At 41.1% G+C, this 21,498-nt stretch overlaps 2 protein-coding genes and 1 pseudogene across 4 annotated transcripts in view; 2 read left to right on the forward strand and 1 right to left on the reverse strand.

Moving 5' to 3' along the window:
• The window catches only part of GLMN (glomulin, FKBP associated protein), a 42,626-nt gene extending 40,564 nt beyond the window's left edge, over nucleotides 1–2,062 (reverse strand). For 2 of the 3 annotated variants that reach the window (XM_040998564.1, XM_040998566.1), the window contains exons 1-2: nucleotides 1,127–1,371; nucleotides 593–718 (exon numbers count right to left, since the gene is read on the reverse strand). In XM_040998564.1, coding sequence (XP_040854498.1) covers nucleotides 593–718; nucleotides 1,127–1,165 — 165 coding nt within the window. In that variant the 5' untranslated portion in view covers nucleotides 1,166–1,371. Of the gene's footprint in view, nucleotides 1–592; nucleotides 719–1,126; nucleotides 1,372–2,045 lie in introns of those variants that run through there. The other variant, XM_040998563.1, reaches the window with a different exon arrangement.
• Nucleotides 2,063–2,253: 191 nt separating this feature from the next.
• The window catches only part of RPAP2 (RNA polymerase II associated protein 2), a 77,148-nt gene continuing 57,903 nt past the window's right edge, over nucleotides 2,254–21,498 (forward strand). Inside the window, exons 1-6 of the mRNA XM_040998338.1 lie at nucleotides 2,254–2,344; nucleotides 2,989–3,034; nucleotides 10,075–10,189; nucleotides 12,037–12,135; nucleotides 12,320–12,385; nucleotides 13,291–13,379. Of these exons, the coding sequence (XP_040854272.1) occupies nucleotides 2,272–2,344; nucleotides 2,989–3,034; nucleotides 10,075–10,189; nucleotides 12,037–12,135; nucleotides 12,320–12,385; nucleotides 13,291–13,379 (488 nt within the window). The 5' untranslated portion in view covers nucleotides 2,254–2,271. The remainder of the gene's footprint in view (nucleotides 2,345–2,988; nucleotides 3,035–10,074; nucleotides 10,190–12,036; nucleotides 12,136–12,319; nucleotides 12,386–13,290; nucleotides 13,380–21,498) is intronic.
• On the forward strand, nucleotides 16,844–16,987 carry LOC121168940 (annotated as a pseudogene).

Below are 21,498 nucleotides of genomic sequence, written 5' to 3' on the forward strand. Positions count from 1 at the left end.
GCCAGGAGCCTCCTCTGGGTCTCCCACGCGGGTGCAGGTTCCCAAAGCTTTGGGCCGTCCTCTGCTGCTTTCCCAGGTCACAGGCAGGGAGCTGGAAGGGAAGTGGGGCTGCCGGGATAGAACCGGCGCCCATATGGGATCCCGGGCGTGCAAGGCGAGGACCTTAACCACTGCGCCACTGCGCCGGCCCGGCTTTCCGTTCTTAAAACAGCGTGCACAAGGACACTGATGAATTAAACTACCATGGTTACAAGAGAATGCCTGATCATTATAAATAACCCAATATTTCTATTTCCCAATTTACATTAATAGCTAAAATGTCAATGGAACTTCCTTACTCAGAAGTATTATCCTCCTTGTAAAGCCTTTATTTACACTTCAAATGCAGCATTTATTTCACTATTCCTGCAAGTGGTGACACGTTTACCACTCCCACCAGACTCAGTCTACCATAAGGTACAGGCATATTCCTAATTTCTTTTCTGTCTTCCATAATTTCCTACTGTGTGGAACCTTAAGTTGATGCCTAGCATCAGGAAATTCTTTTATTCTCACATAAAGACTGGAAAATAAACACAAAGATTATACTTGCCTTATTCTCTTCATTTTGAATAATTTCCAACAGCTGGCTTATATGTCCTTCTTCTAGACATCTTTGGCCTGCTAACTGAAATAGGCCAAAATCTTCTTCCTTAAAGTCTTGTTCTTCCAGTATTTGCTGATTAGAAACAAAATTAAAAAAAAAACTAAACATACATAAAAATTCAACATTAACTACTCGATTTATTTTTATCCCTCTGCAAAAAAAAAATCTAGATCAATTCCATATAAATGAAAATCAGGATTATCCCCCCCCCTAAGATCCCGCAATGGACTTGAAATTCACTAGAGAGAGCTAAAACCAAGGATCAGCCCTAAAATTCAAAAAGATTATTTCGATCAATGTGTTACTTGGAGAAAAACTCTCCAATCTGCGTCTTCCCCCCATGTGATTTACAGATCAAAAAGACAGGGATTACAGAGAATAAATACTTCAGTGGACCACAATCTAGTAAAAAAGAATCTACACTATTAACCAACCATACTTCAAAAGGTCTTTAAGTTTACAAAGACAAAAGTTACTTACACATCTTTTTATTACGGACTGAAGCTCCTCTACAGCCATGCCTCCTTGTGTTTCCTAATTCCACCGCTGAAAGGTACTGACAAGAGCAGTTAATTCCCTTTAATATCCCATTGACGTATTCTAAGTTATCGTTCAATCTGATGAGCATGAGTTAGTAAACACCATAAAGAAAACGCAAAGTTTTAAGGTTGAGATTTTCATGCTAAGCAAGGTACTTCAGCCTAAGAAATCAAAGATTTAAGGCTCTTGATTTTTTGTTTTCACTTTTTAAGTTTTCTAGGCTCCATAGTTGTTTTTTTTTTACTGCATTTAATTTTATAACAACGTTTCATAGGCTCTGATGTTCCCCCTTCCCCTCCCCTTGCCTCTAGGCTCATAGTTTTCAATGATACCTTAACAAAAGCAAAAAAATCCTATAGCCCTCCCAAGAGGGGAGGCACGTACAAAGAGAAGGGCTTTAAAGACATGAAGGGACTTCCAAACGGTAGGCCTGAGATAAAGCTTTTGATGATCTGGCAACTGTTTGCTCTTTATTAGCCAAGCTGCCCAAACTTGGGGTGCAGCCCAACCAAAACACCCAGCGAGGGCGAAGGTCAGAAAGGGTCTCCTTCCCACCTAGGGGTTCCAGGCCCCCGGGAAGCTCCGGCACACCGAGGCCAGAGCCGACGCCGCGGCTGGGGTCGTGCGGCAGGGCCCGGCCGCCCCAAGGCCCGCGGTCCGGGTGCGGGTCGCCCCAAGGCCCGCGGTCCGGGTGCGGGTCAGCAGGGTCCTCGCCGCAGCGCGCTCCAAAGGCGGGTAACACGCCCGCGCGCGTGCGGTCGGCCGCCACAGGCGGCCATGGCTCCCGCTCTCCAGGCGTCCCGGCCCCAACCCCCACGGGGACCTGCGCGGGTCACGGCGTCCGTCCCCCGCTACTCACCGCGAGCCCCGGCCGCCTCGCACACCGCCGTCGCGCGTCCACCAGCGGCCACACGCCGCGCCCGCTCACCCGACCCACCGCCTCGGCTCCCGGCGCAGCTCGCGCTCCAGGCCCCGCCCCCGGCCCCGCCCCCGGACGCACAGCACGTTCGGGGGCGGAGCCTCGTGGGGGGCGGAGTCGAGAGGCGGTCGGAGCAGGCTGCCGGCTCGCTCCAGGACAGACTGCCATGGCTGACGGGCTGGGGTCGCGGGCTGCCGGCCGCCCGGCTCGGGCTCCCCGGTCGTCGCGAAGCGCCACGGGTAGGCATAGGGACCCCCCTCTCACGGGTAGAACCCAGGGACGGGACCCACATACCGAGGCGTGTGGTTGCTCTCGAAAGACTTGCTCTAGAGAAGGCTTGTCCTGTGGGGAGAAGGCCTAGAAGCTTCGCACCGTGGTCCTTGCGCCTTCTAGAAGCCCGGCTCCTTTGTACAGGGTCTGTGAGCACGGCCTCTGAAGTACAGGGCAGGGGTCCCCAGGCTGGGCCAATGGCCACGGCAGCGTTGGCAGCATGTATAACCCGTCTTGAACCTGGCACCTGCCTTTGAAAGCTTGGCCCTCCCCTCTGTAGGGAGCAAGCAGTTGGGGACTATGAGTTTTCCCCGCTCAAGTGCCCAGATTTTTAGGGGTGCTTAATTAGGCCACTGCGACGCGTGAGCCGATTCAACCCCGAAAGAGATAAAAGAAAAACTAGAGTGGTGAATTAATAAATAAAAAAAAAAAAACAGTGGAAACCTTCCAGTTTCATTTTGATTTACACAGAGTTGGAAATGAACTTTGGGGGGGTGCATGGGCTGTAGTTTGTTATTTGAGTAGGAATCCTCTGTAGCTAATATGTTTGAGTTAACATATCTATCTATCTATCTATCTATATATATACACACACACATATTTTAAATTGTAGGTACTAAACAGAAGAAAGCCTTGAAATCAGAAGATGTTTCTAAAAGGTAAGACAACTGCCTGGACAGATTGCATTCTTGTATTCATTAAAGCAATCTTTAAAGCCATGGGCACCTGTTTGGGAGGCAATCTTATTAGACAAGTTTCTACATACACCGTTTTGTCCCTCTCTGCCAGGCTCTAAGAACCCATATAGCGGGGTGGGCATGGATGCCGCTGGTGTGAGTCACGTCCGGTAGCAGCATACCTGGATTCCTGGCCCTGTTTGCAGGGCCAACTTCCTAATGCATCCTTGGGAGACTGCAGGTGATAATCGTTGGTCCCGGCCACACACTTGGAAGTCCCAGCTAACGATTCTGGTGCCTGGCTCTCACCTGGTCCACACACCTGGCTGTTTGACCCAAGCATTTGAGGCGTAGACAGTGAATGCGCAAACCCTTTATACCTTTCAGCTGAATTAAATAAATAAAGGAAAACCAACTGACTTAGACTGCTAATAAAGGCATAAGTGTCTGTATAAACAGCTTTCCAGATTTAGCCAGACACACCTTTTCTACCCTTTTAGGGATATTTTTTTGTTTGTTTATAAGTCAGAGAATGAGAGTCTGCCCAAGTTTCTCTTTGACAGGCTTAGAAACCTTTTTTTTTTTTAAAGATTTATTTTTATTTTTTTTTATTGGAAAGGCAGATATACAGAGAGGAGAGACAGAGAGGAAGATCTTCCATCCGATGATTCACTCCCCAAGTGAGCGCAACGCTGATACTATGCCGATCCAAAGCCAGGAGCCTCTTCCGGGTCTCCCACGCGGGTGCAGGGTCCCAAAACTTTGGGCCGTCCTGGACTGCTTTCCCGGGCCACAGGCAGGGAGCTGGAAGGGAAGCGGGGCTGCCGGGGTAGAACCGGCGCCCATATGGGATTCCGGGCGTGCAAGGTGAGGACCTTAAGCACTGCGCCACTGCTCTGGGCCCTAGAAACCTTTTTGTTGTTGTTACATGAAGTGCAGACTTTCATCAGAAAGCTATCCTGTATCATTTTTGACTTCTTCAAAGGGTGGGTGTTTGACCTAGTAGTTGAGATGTCCATATCCTGCATTTAATCCCTGGCTCCAGCTTTTTTTTTTTATTTAATTTAATTTTTGATGGTCACATAGTTGACAAGAATGCAGGCCCATGAAGACCATTGAACAGGGTGGGAGGGTCAAGGTATGGCAAAAGATGGGTGGGACAAATGCTTCTAATTTTTTTTTCTTCTATTGGGGGACCTGGGGTTGAGGAATGGAGGAGGAGGCAATTCCCAGCTGCCAAACTACATTAGCACCCAAGGATGGAGGGGGGGTTATCCACTTGATGTCATCTCAGAAACTCAGATGTGGAGAAGAACGTTCTGAGGGTATTGCGTGAGTGGTATTGATAGTTCTGAGACACTGTTGGTTTCATTGTTCCAAGGTTGAGAAAATCCTTCTAAGGACCATTGGCTAATTGAGTCCACTGCAGTACATCCACTCACCCAGACATTTGCCCCCAAAGCTCAGAACTGCCCAACCTGTTCTGTTTTTCATCCTCTTGCATGGCACTCAGCATCCTCTGCAGGCCTGAATGAGCTGACCGTCATGTCACCCTTGTGCACCTGAGCATGCCGTCCGCTGCATAGGCGTCATTAATTGAAGAGGCCCAGTCCAGACACCTGCATTTCAAAGGCAGAGCACAAATCCTTTGGTTCTCCCTGTGGCCAGGGAGTGCATTTGAGTCCAGGGGTGCATTCCCTCAAGAAACCTCACCTGGGGTAACCCCAGACCTGAATCCTGCATGTGCCAGCTAGCACAGGGTTCTGTTCTGTCCATCACCCACCTCTGACTATGCACACGCTGGTAATTGTACTTGCCTGGTCAGTTGTATCCCCAGCCCCACATCCTATGCAAACCTATGTGGGTTCTGTGGCCCAGTCTAACCCGGTGTGCCACAGACCTGGCTCAAGTGCATACCAGTGGGAATTGTAGTCCAGTTGGGATGTCTCCCAATTGCCCCCAGCCCCAGTTCCTGCGCATGTCATTATATACAGCAGACTAGACAGTCCATGTCACATCCCAATTGGGCTCTTATATATATATCTATGTATATTACAGTTTAGCTCAGCCCATCCCACCCTACTGCATGACCCGGTCCTCACATTGTCAGCAGGTGCTGCCACTTTGTCCAGCCTGGTCCATTCCCAGCCCTGGTTCTCATGTATACTATTGGGAGCTGCAGCCCAGCTAGGCCCTAAGAGGCCCACCTCCCAGTCCAGGATCTTGCACTTTCCAGGGGATCTAGTCTGACAGGGCTTGCACCTTGTCCTGGCACTTGCCAGTGGATGCTATTGCAAGCCCAGCCAGTCAGCACTTATCCTGGTCCTTGTGTCTGTCAACAGATACAGGAGCCTGGCCTAGCCTGGCCCTCCATCAGACCCAGCTCACAGGCAGGCTGGCAGTTGCTGCAGCCCTACCACCCTGGTCTACTCCTAGTTGCAGCTCTTAGTCTCACCAATGGGAGCAGTGGCCCAGCAGAAAAGCCCCTGCAACCCCTGCATCCAGCCATGGTGTTGCATGTGCTGGTAACTGCTACAGCCCAGTCTGGCTTGTCTCATCACCCTGCCATTCACCAACAGGTGTTGCAGTCTGGTTCTACTCAGCCTGCCCCCAGTCACAGCTCCAAGCTGGAGGGTGCTGCCTTGTGTGTCCCTCACCAGACCCACTCAGACCTGGATCTCATGTATGTCAGCAGGTACTAGGCCGCTATCCTGGCATAGTCCATTCCCCAGTCTTGGCTTGTGTGTGTTGGTGGATGTTGCAGCCCAGCCCAGCCCACCCCACACTTAATTCTTAGGTACATCTGTAGGCATTGTAGCCAGGACTACCCTGGCCTCTTCCTAACCCCAGTTCCCATGAGTGTCAGTGAGTTCCGTGGTCATTCCTAGTTTAGCCTGTCACCACCCCCAAGCCTTGAGCAAATCAGCTGGTATTGCATTCCCACAGGGGTGAGCTCACATATCCCTCATAGAATCTAACCCCAGACCCAGATCTCCTGTGCTGTTTAGTGTCATGGCCCAGCTTAATGTAGCCCACCCCCTGCCTCGATGTTCACTGCAAGGTACTGTGGTCTACCCCTGCCAGGCAGCCCCCCGCCCCCCAGTCTTAACTTTTGTGTGCAGAGGTAGGTGATGGTCAATACCAACAAGCTCAACTCAGGTCTCCTACATGAGTGGGTGCATTAGTCTGACCCCAAAAGATCCTCCAGTTTTCCTCCAAACAACCTGGTCTTAATGTCCTCATTTACCTGCCAGCATAGTGGTATGGTTGGTGAAAATCCCCTAGAAGTCATTCCTCACCTATACCATTCTCCCTCAGCAATCCTCCCTCCCATATATCCCCATATTCCCTTTCCTGAGCAATCCACAGCCTCCATGCCCACGATTATGCAGGTCCCCAAGCTGGTCTTCAGGCAGTACGGCCTGGGAACCTGTCCACCTGCTGGGGGCCTGTGCACACTCACACATGGGTCCCCAGACCCCTGTGCCAGTGTGCTGGCGTCTATTGGCTCTGGCTTTGAATTTCAGCTTCCTGCCAGTTAAGAGCCTGGAAGCAGCAGTGATGTCTTCAGATAGGTTCCTACCAACTATGTGGGAAACCTGGGTTGAAATTTCAACTTCTGGCTTCAGGCCTACTCCAACCCTAGCCTTTGCAGGCATTTTCGGGATGAACCATTAGATGGGAGCTCTCTCTGTTTATTGGCCTCTTTGCTTTTCAGGTAGGTTTATTTTTTGGATTTTTGGTTTTTTTTTTTTTTTTGAGTGGGGTATTATGTCGAGTTTTCTGGAATGGAAGTAATCAATGAAGGGGTTTTAGAAGTATATATATTTGGAGCTGGGTTGGTGGCATAACAGACTATTCCAACACCTACAAGTACCAGCATTCCATGTGGGCACCAGATTTAGTGTCAGCTGCTCCACTTCCTATCCAGCTCCCCACTTATGGCCTGGGAAGGCAGTGGAGGATGACTTGGGTCTTCAGGCCCCAGTACCTATTTGGGAAACCCAGATTCTTCTGCCTTTAGCTTTGGATTGGCTCAATTCTGTCCATTGCAGCTAATTGGGGCTTGAATCAATGAATAAAAGATCTGTTTCTGTCCTTTCTCTGTAGAAAGTCTGCCTTTTAAATGAAAAGAAATAAATCTTTAAAAATAAAATTATATAATGATTTATCACTCTCTGAAGATTCAATAATCTCACATTTGCATTAGCCTTAATTTTACTTATTCTGTATCCATACCTGTGTAAGATATTTCAGATTCTCATTAGGCCCTGAGGCTATGATGTTGAAAATAATAGATAGTTCTTGTCTAGTGAATCAGAGGCATGCCAATTAAACTAGCACAAGTAATTAGCCAAGTGATAAAATTAGACTATCGTGTTATGAGGAGGCACTAATAACAGAAATCTAGTTTAGCTGGTGATAGTAAGGAAGTTGGCTGTAAGTATCCAGGGGAAGACTTTTCTGAGGAAATAATAATAAAGCTGAGCCATGAAGGCTAAATGCGTGTGAACCATACAAAGTGTAGAGAGGAGAAACCTTCAGCTAAGGACCACTTCAGACAGAGGTAAGATGCTGAGGAGGTTGATTTAAGTTCTCAAAGTGTTAAAACTTGAGTTTTGGTAGTCATCTATGAGTGGGAAAACTAGATGGGTTTGAAGTCTGTTTTGGAGAATATTTTTCTGTGGAAAAGCACGATAGTGACTTGTCTTTAGAAAATACTGATTATGATGCTCATTTGCAACAGTTCTCAGTTCTGAGCTGACACAGTACTTTGGAGGTCACATTTCCCACAGTTTGAGCAAGATAGGTAAGCAGAAATGTATTTTGAGCAGGTTACTCATAGTGCTGGTACTATTACAACATCTGTTGGAGTAACCAAATAATTGTTGAGAGAAGTTACCCACTGTATTAATTTATCTGAACTGAATAGTATTTATCCAGCTAAATACTATTAAGGCAGATATTGACTAGATTTGCTAAAATATGGAGTAGTTCTACTCCTTTCACAGAATTTTTCAATTGAAGATACTAACAATATTAATTTCAGTCCTAATGTAAATATAGAAATATAAGGCCACATATGTAAATAAAGGTTCTAATTTTAAAGGTATCAAGGAGTCCTGAAACTAGAATGTTTGTGAACTCTTTCAGCATACACATTCTCCGTTGTGTTCTGGAACAGAGGGCATCATTGAGGAGGGATGTGCATGGGAGGTGTCTGTAATTTAAGAGGAATATGGCTAGTACCACAGGTGGAAGGGGTTGATGAGTCAGCATTTCCATAAGATAGGTTGTCTACTGGTCTTTTTCGTTAGAGGGAGAGAGAGACATCTTCTATCTGCTGGTTCACTCCCCAGTGGCTGCAGGGCTGGGCCAGGAGGAAGCCAAGAACCTGGAACTCCATCCAGATGTTTGGCAGGAGTAGCAGTTTTCCAGATACTTGGGCCATCTCCTGCTTTCCAGTGTCCCTTAGCAGGGAGCTGGTTTGGAAGTGGAGCAGCTGGAACTCCAGCCGATTCCCAAAAGGGGTGCTGACATCACAGGTAGAGGCTTAACTTACTATACCATAATGCCAACCCCATCTGTGTTGATGTCTCTTATTCTTTGATATAAAAACTAGTGTGTATAAAATGGTGGCAGATTGGTTGTTGCAAACTGTTTTTTTTGAGGTCCCTATTAGATGAATTTTATTGTTGACAAAACTATCAGTCCTTCAAGTTGTTTTTGTGAAACATGTTTCTCCAGGCACGGAATTAGAGTCTATAGGCTTGGTAATGAGCAATAATAAGTAGGAAGGAAAGTAGCTACATTCTAGGTGTGTATGTGAGAGGTAAGTCAAGGCCCAGGAAGCTGGCAAAGGTAATTCCAACAGACAGGAGAGGAGCAAGTTTGTCACCAAGATGGTTGATGTCTTTGACCTATAGCATCCTCAACCCTGCTGCATACTAAGATTATCTAGGTATTTTTAAGAAAATGCCAAAACCAGGCCCTGACCTCAGAGTTCTGATTTTGTTTTCAGTGGAAACTAAACAAACTATCTTGTTTAAGGTCTGCTTAGATTATTCTAATGTTCGGCTAGGATGAAGAAACCACCATCTGTGGGACTACTATTTGATCATGTAGTCTGTACTTTTATGATCTGTAATGTGAGAAGCAGCAAAGGCTTACCAAGTCCCATTAGTGAGTGACAAGAACAAACTCTTCTTGGAAGCTTTTTGTTTTGTTTTTTAATTTATCTGACAGACACAGAAAGCTCCCATCCATTGGTTTACTCACCAGTCTCCACAGTGGCTACATTTTCAGCTGGGCCAGAACAGAAGCCAGGAGCTGGGAACACGGTCTGGGTCTGCCCACGAGTGGCACAACTCAGTTGCTTAAGGTGTCCTGATGCCTCTTGGGGCCTGTGTTAACAGGAAGCTGGGGTCAGGAGCCAGAGGTGAGTATCAAACCTGGACACTCCAATACAGGGCCCAAGTCATCTCAGCTGAGAGCTCAACTGCCAGATCAAATGCTTGCCCCAAATCATACATTCATATCAAGAGCAAGTAAGCACTTCTTTCCAAATATGACTCTGTTTTGTCAACAGACATCAGCTAACTTTGAGAATTGACACAAATTTTTGCTTATAAGAAAAACAGAAGACCTTTTTTCCGTTCTAATCTGGATTTATGGCTGATTACCGTAGGAAAGAAACTTCCCTTTTTAGGTGCCTGTGGGAGTGATAGATTACAAGCTCCTTCAGAATATGTAAAAAAAAAAATCACCCTGTTGTCTTTACAGTGGAAGTCACTAACTGCATGCTTGTGTCCTGATCATGGAAATAACCCTGGTAGCAGACTGCTGTTAGTACGGAGTAACAAAAAGCTGTTTTGTTTTTTAAAAGTGTTGAATTAACACAGCATTAAAAAATATAAAGTTAAGTGGTGCAAGAGTGGCCTACGTGAGTGTTGGATTTAAAACATGGAATATTGAACATAATAAAGCTCTTATGTAGATTATTTTTCTCATTACAATTTTAGGAAAGCAGAACTAGAAGCAGCTGTGAGGAAGAAGATTGAGTTTGAGAGAAAAGCTCTACGTATTGTTGAACAGCTTTTAGAAGAGAATATTACAGAAGAATTCCTGAAGGAATGTGTATGTGTCAAGTTGATAAATTGTTAGTTTTCTGATGTGACATCTTTAAATCAGTGCAACATGAAACATCTTTGCATTATTGAAATCTTTGAAACTGCTCAGTTGTTACTTGCATGTAACAAGCAACATAACTCATACGTTTTTAAATAATCAAGTATCATGCATTCATTGTATAATAACCTTCAAATGCACTAGTGAAAAATAACAGGTACAAAGCAGTGTGATTATAGGTAAAAATGCATGCTTCAAAATTACAAAAAGTAGATTTTGAATGTCCTCATTTGCAAAGAAACATTAAGTATGTGAGATTGGATATATTCTATCCTGATGTGCTTATTCTGCAATGTATTGAAACATATACTCCATAATTATTTGTAATTATTATATGTCAGTTAAAAATAAATGACAAGTTTATCTTACCCCTCCACAATTTTTCTTTTTTTTTTTTTTAAATCTGCTACTTCCACCTGATTTTCCTTACTATCTTACCCTTCAGTTACAGTTTTAATCTGTTAATGCTACTTGATTTTCCTTACTTTGTGCTTGGTGTTGCAAAATCAGTTTTCTGATATTCTGCTGTTATATTAAGAAACAAAATATTTTTCCTAATGTAGCTCCATTTTGGTATTTTCAGAAATCTGGATTATTCAGTGAGTAGACACAAAATAAGAAACTTGCAGTCTGGATTTGGTTTTTTTATGTAACTTTATTGTATTAATCTTCTGAATGGAAATGTCTTGTGTCATTATAATTCCTTAGAGAAAGAGCCCAGAGTTTCCATGCAGAAATAATTCTTATCATATTCTGGAATTTCTTCTAAAAGAAATAGGAACAAGACAATTTAAATTGATATAGGTAGCTACGTCGGAATCTTCATGCAGTAAAACATTAAAAAGACAAATCAGAAATGGTTTGTTTGAAAAAGAAGTCACTTTTAATAAAGAATATTTTAGTTTCTATGAAAATGGAAATAGCCTATTCAGAAATTTGTCAAAGTTATGAAAAAAAATGATATGAGCATGAAGATATCAAAGGAAAATATTTAGTGTTAGCTTATCACCACTTCCCATCATTCTGTGAGGTTTTTTCAGGAATAGAAAGGTTTTGCATTAAAACTTACACACAAGAGTGATGACATTTTCAGATGGTGCTTTCAAAAGATAGGTTAAATTATATTTTATTGCCTTATATTATTTAGTTTGGGGGCAGTTATGTTTGAGGATTTTTGACTAGTAGAATTGTACAATTTAAGGGCACAGTGCAATATTTCCACACATGCATCCAGCATACACTATGAAATCAGGCAGTCAGCATCCATACCTCCCTGTCCTTCCTGCTTGTTTGGAGCCTACCAGCTCCTCGCTCCAGTTCTTGATAAATAACGCATGGTTGTGTTCTGTGTTGCCTCTCTGTGCTGTGGAACACTAGAACTTACCTCTGTCTCTCTGTGCTAGTATCCTTTATGCGACTTTTTATCCTCTGCCTTTGTTCTTCCTAAGCCCTTCCCAGTGTCTAATAATCACTTCACTAGAACTTTCTTAAAAATAAGATACTGTCATCAGTCATCTTTGCTATCACCGTATCTCTAGTTCTCTCAGAACTACTTCATAAGATATCTGTGAAGATGCATAATCTGCTTTTTGTTTCATTAAGAGCATTATTTGAGTGCTCACTGTCAAGAGTGAAACACTTCCTTGAGAGGCTTGTATTTTCTCTAATTCTGACCTGAAGTATTTGAGATCAGAACTATTTTCCTCGTGTTTTCAGAGGAGATCAATGAATCTTAGAGATGATAAGTGGACTTTTCCAATGATCTGGAGAGAAACACCCTTCTTGTTTCATTATAGGGGAAATTTATAACACCTGCTCACTACAGTGATATCGTGGATGAGCGTTCTATTATCAAACTTTGTGGTTACCCCTTATGTCAGAAGAAATTGGGAATTGTAAGTAACCAATTTTATAAAATATATGCCTTTATAATTTATTTTTATTAGCAAAGTACTTGTAGAAAAATCAGGAAATGAGATCATAAACAAATGACACAGATCAGCTGAATGTGAGTTAATCTTTTAACATTTATATTTATTACTTACATTCTTTTGTAAGCTGTATCTTACTTTTTCTTAGGTACCAAAGCAGAAATACAAAATTTCTACCAAAACCAATAAAGTATATGATATTACTGAAAGAAAGGTAAGTTTATAGGCTGTTTTCAAGGTAACAGTTAATATTTCAGTATATTAAATAGAATTCTGGAAGAGCTGTAAAATGTTGATCATTAGAAAATAATTATGTAAAAAGTTTCTATGTACTTGTAAATATTTCAGTCACGGTACTTAAAAATTCTTTACATTTTAATTAAGACAGTTAAGACTTTCACATTTAAAACTTGAAAGTGTACAAATTAAGTGAATCAATCATGGAATAGAAGGAATAGAGAGCCAGTAACAGCTGTACCAAGTCTGTGGACACTTGATGCAAAGCACTGAGTGTGTTGTAGATCAGTAAAGAAAGCATGGATTTTTTTAGTACATGATACTGGCTCAACCAGTTATCCAAATGGAAAAATGAGAATTGACTCATTTTATATGAAAAAAATTCAATTTTAGGCACTTCTTGCCTCTGAGCTAGACAGTTACAATATGATTAAGACGGTAAATAAAATATAATGTACCAGCACAATGAAATGTCATATACATTAAAAATAATAATCATTACAAAGTGAATAAACTACAGAATGAACCTTAAAAAATGTAATTTTGGAAAGCAGAAGAGATAAAGGTATATAACTGATTTCAGATAACATTTTTTAAAAGGCAAAATGGGATGATATATTTTATTGGGATATGATGTAAGTGGGAAAACTAAAGGAAATGTTTAACCCCACGTTTCTGATAGTAGTTTCCTCTGGGAATTGTGGAGGGTGATGGAGTTGAGAAGTAACACACAGAGGCCTTCAAAGGCCTTCTCTCTTATCTTAGAGCTGTAATATTCATGGGTTTTCATAGTGTTCTTTGAAACTGCACATTTATGTTTTTTACACTTCTGTGTATTGTTAGCATGTCATGATAAAACTAGTTTTAAAATGCTCTTTTCAGTCTTTTTGCAGTAATTTTTGTTACAAAGCATCCAAGTTTTTTGAAGCACAAATTCCTAAAACTCCAATATGGGTTCGAGAAGAAGACAGGTAATTTAAATCATTATTTGTATAGTTAGTTGAAATATTCGAACAATTTCTGATTTTGAGATTGGCTGAAGGATAGGTTTAGTTTTCTGTAGAATGTTGCCATTTTAAGCATGATTATTATAGATTTTGCTTTTGAAAATCATAAGATTCATACATAAAAATATTACTTGTTGGCTATTATCATTTTAATCACTAAGCAGGAACTATCATTTCAGCTTCATGCTCTGCCAGTTGTATCTGTGAATACTGTTAACATAATGATCATGGAATAAAATGTTACATGTTTTTAGAAGATACCAGGTCTTGAGATCCAGCTGAACACACTTTATTGCTAGGAGTCTGCTTAATTAGGTTAAAAAGTTCATGTTACTGGTTCATTTAATCTTGATTAAATCAATATAATATTTCATGAATTTAAGAAAGCCAATTAAAAAGTCGTGTTTGTTGGCAAAGTTTAGGGTTATGACTCAGGTGATATGCCACTGGGATTTTTTACTGGATACTGAATTTGAGAAGATTTCTTATTAAAGATGAAATAACATGATATGAAACATAGCAAAAATAAATGATTATTCCAATAACTAAACTATAACAAAAGTTTAATGAGATATAATGCCCCATATAATTAATATTTAATAAAAAGAGCATTATTATGAGTATGTAATAGTCTCCTTTTAAATAAAGTTTCACTCTCCATGTTTTCAGTTACCCTGAAAATATTAAATAGAAAACTGCAGAAATCATAAATTCTAAATTGCATACTGAGTACCCGGTGTGATGGCTCAGTGGCTAAATTCTTGCCTTGCAAGCACCAGGATCCCATATGGGTGCTGGTTCATGTCCTGGCTGCTCCATTTCCCTTCCAGCTCCCTGCTCGTGGCCTGGGAAAGCAGCAGAGGACTGCTCAAAGCCTTGGGACCCTGCACCCATGTGGGAGACCTGGAAGAGACTCCTGGCTTCAGATTGACTAAGGTGCTGCCATTGTGGCCACTTGGGGAGTGAACAAGTGGACAAAAGATCTTTGTCTCTTCTCTCTATAAAATCTGCCTTTCAAATAAAAATGAATAAATCTTAAAGGAAAAGAAAAATTGCATCTGAGTACTGTAATGAAATCTTGCACTACCTGCCCTGGAGATGAATCATTCTTTTCTATCCATGCAGTATCCTGCCTTCCTAAGAGTTGCTTACTAACAGCATAGGAAAAAATGTAGTACACAGATTTCATGATGTCCACAGTTTCAGACAGTATGGGGGACTTGGAATATATGCCCCCACAGATAAGAGGGGATTGTAAAAAGCCATCAAGTGTTTTTGAACAGAACTCAGTCTGGTATTGGTGGACAACATAAAGAAGAATCATAAGTAGTTGGAAAGATCTTAGATTTAATCCAACTTCATTTAACTTAGAAGAATTTTTAAATGAATTTTATTATTTGAAAGACATACAGAGAGAAGCAGAGACAGAAAGATCTTCCATCTGCTGATTGATTCCTCAAATGTCCACAATGGCCGGAGCTGAGCTGACCCAGTTTCTTCTGGGTCTCACATGCGGGTGCAGGGTCTTAAGGGTTTGGACCATCTTCTGCTTGTGTAGGCCATAAGCAGGGAGCTGATTGGGAAAAGCAGCAGCCAGGACTCAAACCAGCACCCGTATGGGATCCCAGCGCTTGGATGTGGAGGATTAACCAGTTGAGCCATTGTGCCAGCCCCTAAACTCAGAATTACCAGGGGATACACAATGCCTGCATTCATTATCAGTGCTGGCTCAAGTCCTGACTGCTTCACTTCTAATTCAGCTTTCTGCTAATGCATCAAAAAGGGACGGGGGAGACACTAAGTATATTTCTTAGTGGCCCATTGTGAGTCCAGAATCTTTCAGTTTTACCTTTGTTTACTTGAGGGGGAGAGAATGAAGTAATTCCTATCTGTTGAGAGAGAGCTTCCATCCGTGGATTGACTTCCTACAGCTGGGTGAGAACTCACTTTGAGGGCAGGAACCCTGTCACTTGAGCCATCACTGTGTTAGCAGGAGGCTAAAGTCAAGAACCAGAGCAGGCACTCTAGTAAGGAACACAGAACATCTTAACTTGATTTTAAAAAGCCACTAAGTACTCTATAAATATGTGTCTCTATATACAGTCACACCATAGTCATTAATTGTGATGATTTTAAACTCTTTCAGTGTATTTTGTGTCTGGAGAATCCCTGATTTCTAAATTCTTGAAAGAAATGATACCAGTGTTATTTGCTGAATCCACTAGAGGTCACTGTTTTTTTTTAAGAGACTGATTTTTTTTTTTTTTTTACAGTGTGTGCTAAGGATATAAATCTTGGTGTTTAAAATGCTTGTCTAGTTATTACACATATAAGCTCTATAGAAATGTGATATTTGAAATCTTTCAGATATGGTATGAGTTACAAGAGTAAAAACTAATAACAGGGAAAATGACTTTTTTTTAAAATGTTATTGATTCATTGGAAAGTAGTGATAGATCAGACTTCCATCCTATGGGTCACTCCCCACATAGCCACGATGGTCAGGGTTGAGCCAGGCAGAAGAGAGGAGCCAGGAGCTTCTAGGTCTCCCAAGTGAGTAGCAGGGACCCACGGACTTGGCCTGTCTTCTGCTGCATTTCCTAGGCCAGTAACAGGGAGCTGGATTGAAAGTAAAGAAGCCAGGATATGAATCAGCATCCATATGGAATGCCAGCATTACAGGCTGCCTGCTACATCATAATGTTAGTGCAGATATATTTTCATCAGCTCACACTGAGTCCTGATTACATCATTACATCATAGTAATTTTGATAAATCATGACTTTAAAATAGGAGTAAATTTTGAAATCTCAAGGAATTATATATTTGGTGACTTCCAGACTTTTAAAAGTAACTTATTTCAGAGATCTGACATCTGGTACTTCATTCCCCCAACACCAGGCAGGGCTGTGCCAGAAGCAGCTGGGAGCCTGGAGTTCATCAGAGTTCCCATAGCTGAGCTAGGTAACTGAGGCAGGTCCCCCCAGCTCACCGGGGGCACGTTAGGGGAAAGATGCCTCCCAAGCGGAGAAGGCAGCATGAACGTAGGCATTCTGCTGCCAGGTCTGCGCAGCCCGAGTGACATCTCACCACTGCATCAAATGCACACCCCACTCCAGACATTCTGACCACTAGTAGATTCCATATCATGTTCTTACAGATGCATTATGTTCTTATACATGCACATATGGAAGTTTATGAAACTTGATGGGTATTTCTACTTTGTAGTTTAAAACTCTGGTAGGAACTCCCTGACGGTCCAGTTGTGCAGCTTGACAAGCATTGTTTTATTGGCTCTGGCACAATTTTCTGTTTTACTATGAAAGAGTAACTTATCTACACTAGAACTCAGTGTCTTCCCTTTTACAAGTAGAAGGTTACATTAACCTTAGTTCCCTTTAGTTGTGTTGTTTTGTAGTTCTAAGTTAATTGCTTCTCGGCCTTTTGGCTAAGATCAAGTGTAGTGTAGTTCTAAGTTAATTTGGTCTTTTTAAAAATTTATTTCTTTTCATTGGAAAGACAAAGATAGAGGAGAAACAGAGAAAGATCTTCCATTTTCTGGTTCACTCCCAAAGTGGCCACAATGGCCAGAGCTAAAACAGTCCAAAGCCAGGGACTTCTGGGCTTCCACGTAAGTGCAGGGTCCCTGGGACTTGGACCATTCTCCGCTGCTTTCCCAGGCCACAAGCCTGGAGCTGAGTGGGAAGTGGAGCAATTGGGACTGGATCCAGCACCCTTATGGAATGCCAGTACTTCAAAGTAGAGATTTAGGCTGTTGAGCTGTGGTTCCAGTCCCTAATTGGGTCTTTAGTCACTGCTGCTGTCATGAAAATTTTCTGAATAAGGTATCCTATTTGTAAAAATGGTAAAAATTAAAATTATCAACTTACATAGAAGAAACCTATACTTAGAAAGAATATATCGTAGAAGTTCAGAGTTAAGGGGACTGGTTAATTTGAACTCTAAATTTTAAAGATGATGACTGATAAAGATTATACCAAGGTTTTTAAATTATGAGGAAAAGCCAATGATTTATTTCCCTGAACAGTTTGCAAGTTGACATCCTTAGGGACACTGTGGTCTTCCATACTGTTAGGAAATAGGTTATTGAATTTGATTCTGTTTGATCTTTGATTGTTTTGGAAAGTAGTTTAAATTTATTTATTGGATTCTAAACACTGAAACCTAGTAGTGGTCTCTTAAAATTTGTAAGATACTGCATTATACCAAAATAAGCTCACTTTCTCATTGATATAAATTTTTAAAACAGACTTAGAAAAGATTTAGACAAATACATGAATTCTTCCTCAGTACTTATATTAAGACTTTGAAATCAAGGGCTTTGTAGAGTGAATATTTTTAAGATATGAATACATGTGGGGAATCTAGCCAGTGTCAGGGAGAGCAGCAGCTGTTTAGGCAATGGCTCCTGATGCCCTGTTAGAGATAAAAACATTGACTTAGAAGTGTCTGGGTCTTGATATAAGGTGATGCTTCTTATGTTGTAAGTTGGAAAAGTTTTACCCACGTAGTGGCAAGAAACAGACCACATATAGTTTTGACACTGTGAAGCAGTATGCTAATTAAGATAGACGTGTATTTACAAATCCTGTCTGAGTAAATGTATGCTTTGAAGAAGGGAAATCTCTTGAATTATAAGCTAAAATGTAAATGGGAAGGACAGATGCTGGAAACCAAGTTATGATTTTGAAAATCAGGTTGGGGTGAATGGTTAATGCTGACAGAGCTAAAAGCGCCATCATGTGGCCCAGAGTAGGGGATTTTCACACGTGGCTTCTTGGCAATAAACAGTGTAATCTCAGAGGTGCGGAAGCCAAACACCTCTACAGAACAGATCTTATAACCTCTTCCTGAACAGCCAGCTCTGTTGCTCAGTGTATGAAGTGAATGCTTTCTGAAGCAGATTTTAACATCTATGGAAATGTATTTGGAAACTCGCACCACAGTGGGGGATTATAACCTGATGCTTGTATTGGTTAACATATAATATAGACATTCCAAGGGAAATATACATGGGAATAGTAAAAAGTTTCTGGAAGACAGAATTATAAGTTTATTTTGGTGTAAAAATTGTCTTAAAACCCATGCATAGTATTTTCATAATATACATTTTCAAGTGACTTTCTTGAAGACCTACTATCAGGTGTATTGTGTGTGTAAGTGTGTATTCATGGTTTTCTGGCAGAAGTTATTCACAGTTTCAGATTTTTCAGTTTTACTTTGCTAAAGACAAGACTAATAATCATCTATTTATGCTTACTGAAAGTAAGATGAACATGTTTATAATTTTTTAACATTAAACTTGCAGAACTATCTCCAGAGCTGCATAAATTATGAAGAAAACAGAACATACTTAACACTAGTAAAAATGACACTTTTAACAAGCAAAAAGAATTTATTTATAAAAGGATAGAGCAATGTAAATTGTTAACTTATTCTTTCCAAAGCCACAGCAATTTTATGCTAAGCCTATTAGTGATACTTCAGCAAACTAATTGATTTACTCTCAGCTTTTTTTACTTTTGCTCTCCTAGATTAGAAATCAAAGACAATATTTAAGTTCACCAATAAAGCAGACCCATTTAGAAACAGTATGGAGTGTTCTTTAACTGAAGTCAGAGATGGAAGAGAAAATAGTTGATCAACTATCATGAGATCCAAGGCTAGATTAAATAAGCATATCTCCACAACTTTGTGTTTTCTTTTTCTGATATTAACAGTAATATGCTATGGAAGAAGCTTAGGCCATGAAATCAGACCTAAGTTCATATACCTGATTTATTATTTTTAAGCTGTATAATCTTAGGAAGTCAGTTAAACCTCTCAAAAAACTTTAGTTTTGCCTGTAAAAGGTAAAGTTGTAAGTTTTGTGAGGATTAAGTAAAACATGAAAGCATGTAACACAGAGTAAAAAAGTGCCAGAGATGTGTGGTAATGATAGTTAAAAGTGTAAATGTTACTCTTATTCAAAGGCATACTTAACAAATGTGTTAGATGGCAATTTTTATGTGTATTTTACTAAGATTGTGAGAACATTTCTAACAGATAGTCACTTTAATATATGTTCATTTCTTTCCCTCTCTTCTTAATTCTCAAATAATGTCAAGGTGTATAACTGAGAATTTCTCATAAAACAGTCTTAAATTACATTCATGACTTACAATGTTTATGTTTTGATATCCTTTGATTCCACCACACTTGGACCTCAATCTTATTTAGAACTACTCTGCCTTCATGATCTTGAAGTAAGAGCTTCCCGTCTCTGACCACAACCTCTATCTGCAGCTATCAGTCTGCTTTGTGACCTCATTTTGACCTTCTATCTCTCCCAGCTCTATTCTTCTGGGTTGGCCAACCCTTAGCATATATTTTTTTCTTGACCTCTGGCCTCAACAGTTAGTATTGCCCTCTCTACCGTGCCTGCATTTCCAACCTCCAGCAACCTTTTTTCCCCCTGTGCTTAAGTTACTCAACACTATGGGGCAGAAGTTTCACTAAGACCATGAACATTTCAGATAAGCTGTTAGATTTAATCAGTTCTCAAAGTATCCCTAGGGAAATATAAAGTGATCTAGTTTACTGTTGGTGAAACTGAAGCTCACATATGTGTGTAGTGACTCAGTCAAGCACACTTTAAAAAATTCATGGAAGATTTACATTATGAAAAACTGCTTAGATTTTGTTTTTTGGATACCAAAATTTCAGTTTTTCCACAAATTTTCAAAGTGCTCTGTGTGTGTGTGTGTGTGTGTGTGTGTGTGTGTGTGTGTGTGTGTGTCTGTTTGAGATTTTAACTCAGGACTATTACCACAGCCTGTACTCTTTGAATGCTTGCAACTGTGTACTCCCATTTTCTCCTTGTTTCTTGTTACTGATCGATATTCAGACCTGTTTTGCTCTCTTTAATCCTTGACGCTAACCCAGAATGCACTAGTTTAACCTACTACTTTACTGAAATAGTTGGAGGTTTCCAACAGTCTCCTTCATTTCCTTCATAAGCGCTCTATTTCTCAATATGCATAGGGTACCTTCTCCTTTGTTGTTGATTCTGTTTTTCTCTCCAGGGCCTTGCTTTATGATTTTATTTTCTTCCTCCTTCAAGATCACCTTTTGTCCCGATTCTTCCCCCTCTAGTTTAGAAAAGGAAAACAAACAAACAAAAAAACCGAAAAATATCCATTAGATGTAGCAGTCCTATTATAATTAGTGATCTTACCAAGAGCATTTCAGGAGGCAGAGGGCTTATGACTGAACAGGAGAAATGCACTTGAAAGTGGTAAATGCAGCCTTGTTTGATGGAGATTTACACTGAAGCAGGGAGGGGCTTTAATGACCTGCAGTCTTTTTTAAGAGGTAGTGTAGAGTTAAGCATGGTCACGTCTTAGGGGTGAAGGTTTATGGTGGAACATTCCAGAGTGGGATGAATAGTATTAACTTCACATGCCTCTATGTGCAGATTATGTCTTTAGAAGCCCAACTTGAAATGACTCCTCTCTGAAGCCTCTTGATTGACTTAGTAGGTAGTCTTCTCTGATTGTCTATAGCAGCTCATGTATGTTTCAGGGGTAGTTAACATGCATGCTTTGGAATTACATGATGCAAGAATTATAGTTATTACTATGAATAATATTTTCTGAGTTTGACTCCTGGCTTCACCATTTACTAGCTGTGTGATTTGGAGCAAATTTCTGATTCTTTCAGGACTCAATTTCCACATTTGTATTGTGAGCGTAATAATAGTAACTACCTTGTTATTGTATAAATTAGTATTTGAGAAGCTTTTAGAACACACTTTTTTTTAAAAAAGGTTCATTTATTATTTTTATTGGAAAGCAGATTTTACAGAGAGAAGGAGACACAAAAAGATCTTCCATCTGCTGGTTCACTCCCCAAGTGGCCTTAACATCCAGAGCTGAGAGCCAATCGAAACCAGGAGCTTCTTCTGGGTCTCACATGTGTGAAGAGTCCCAAGTGCTTAGAGCCATCCTCTACTGCTTCCTTGGGCCACAGGCAGGGAGCCAGATGAGAAGTAGAGCAGCCAGGACGTAAACCAGTACTCATT

The sequence above is a fragment of the Ochotona curzoniae genome, unplaced genomic scaffold, assembly GCF_017591425.1.
Source record: "Ochotona curzoniae isolate NIBS_2020 unplaced genomic scaffold, NIBS_Ocur_1.0 scaffold_1037, whole genome shotgun sequence".
NCBI lineage: Eukaryota > Metazoa > Chordata > Mammalia > Lagomorpha > Ochotonidae > Ochotona > Ochotona curzoniae.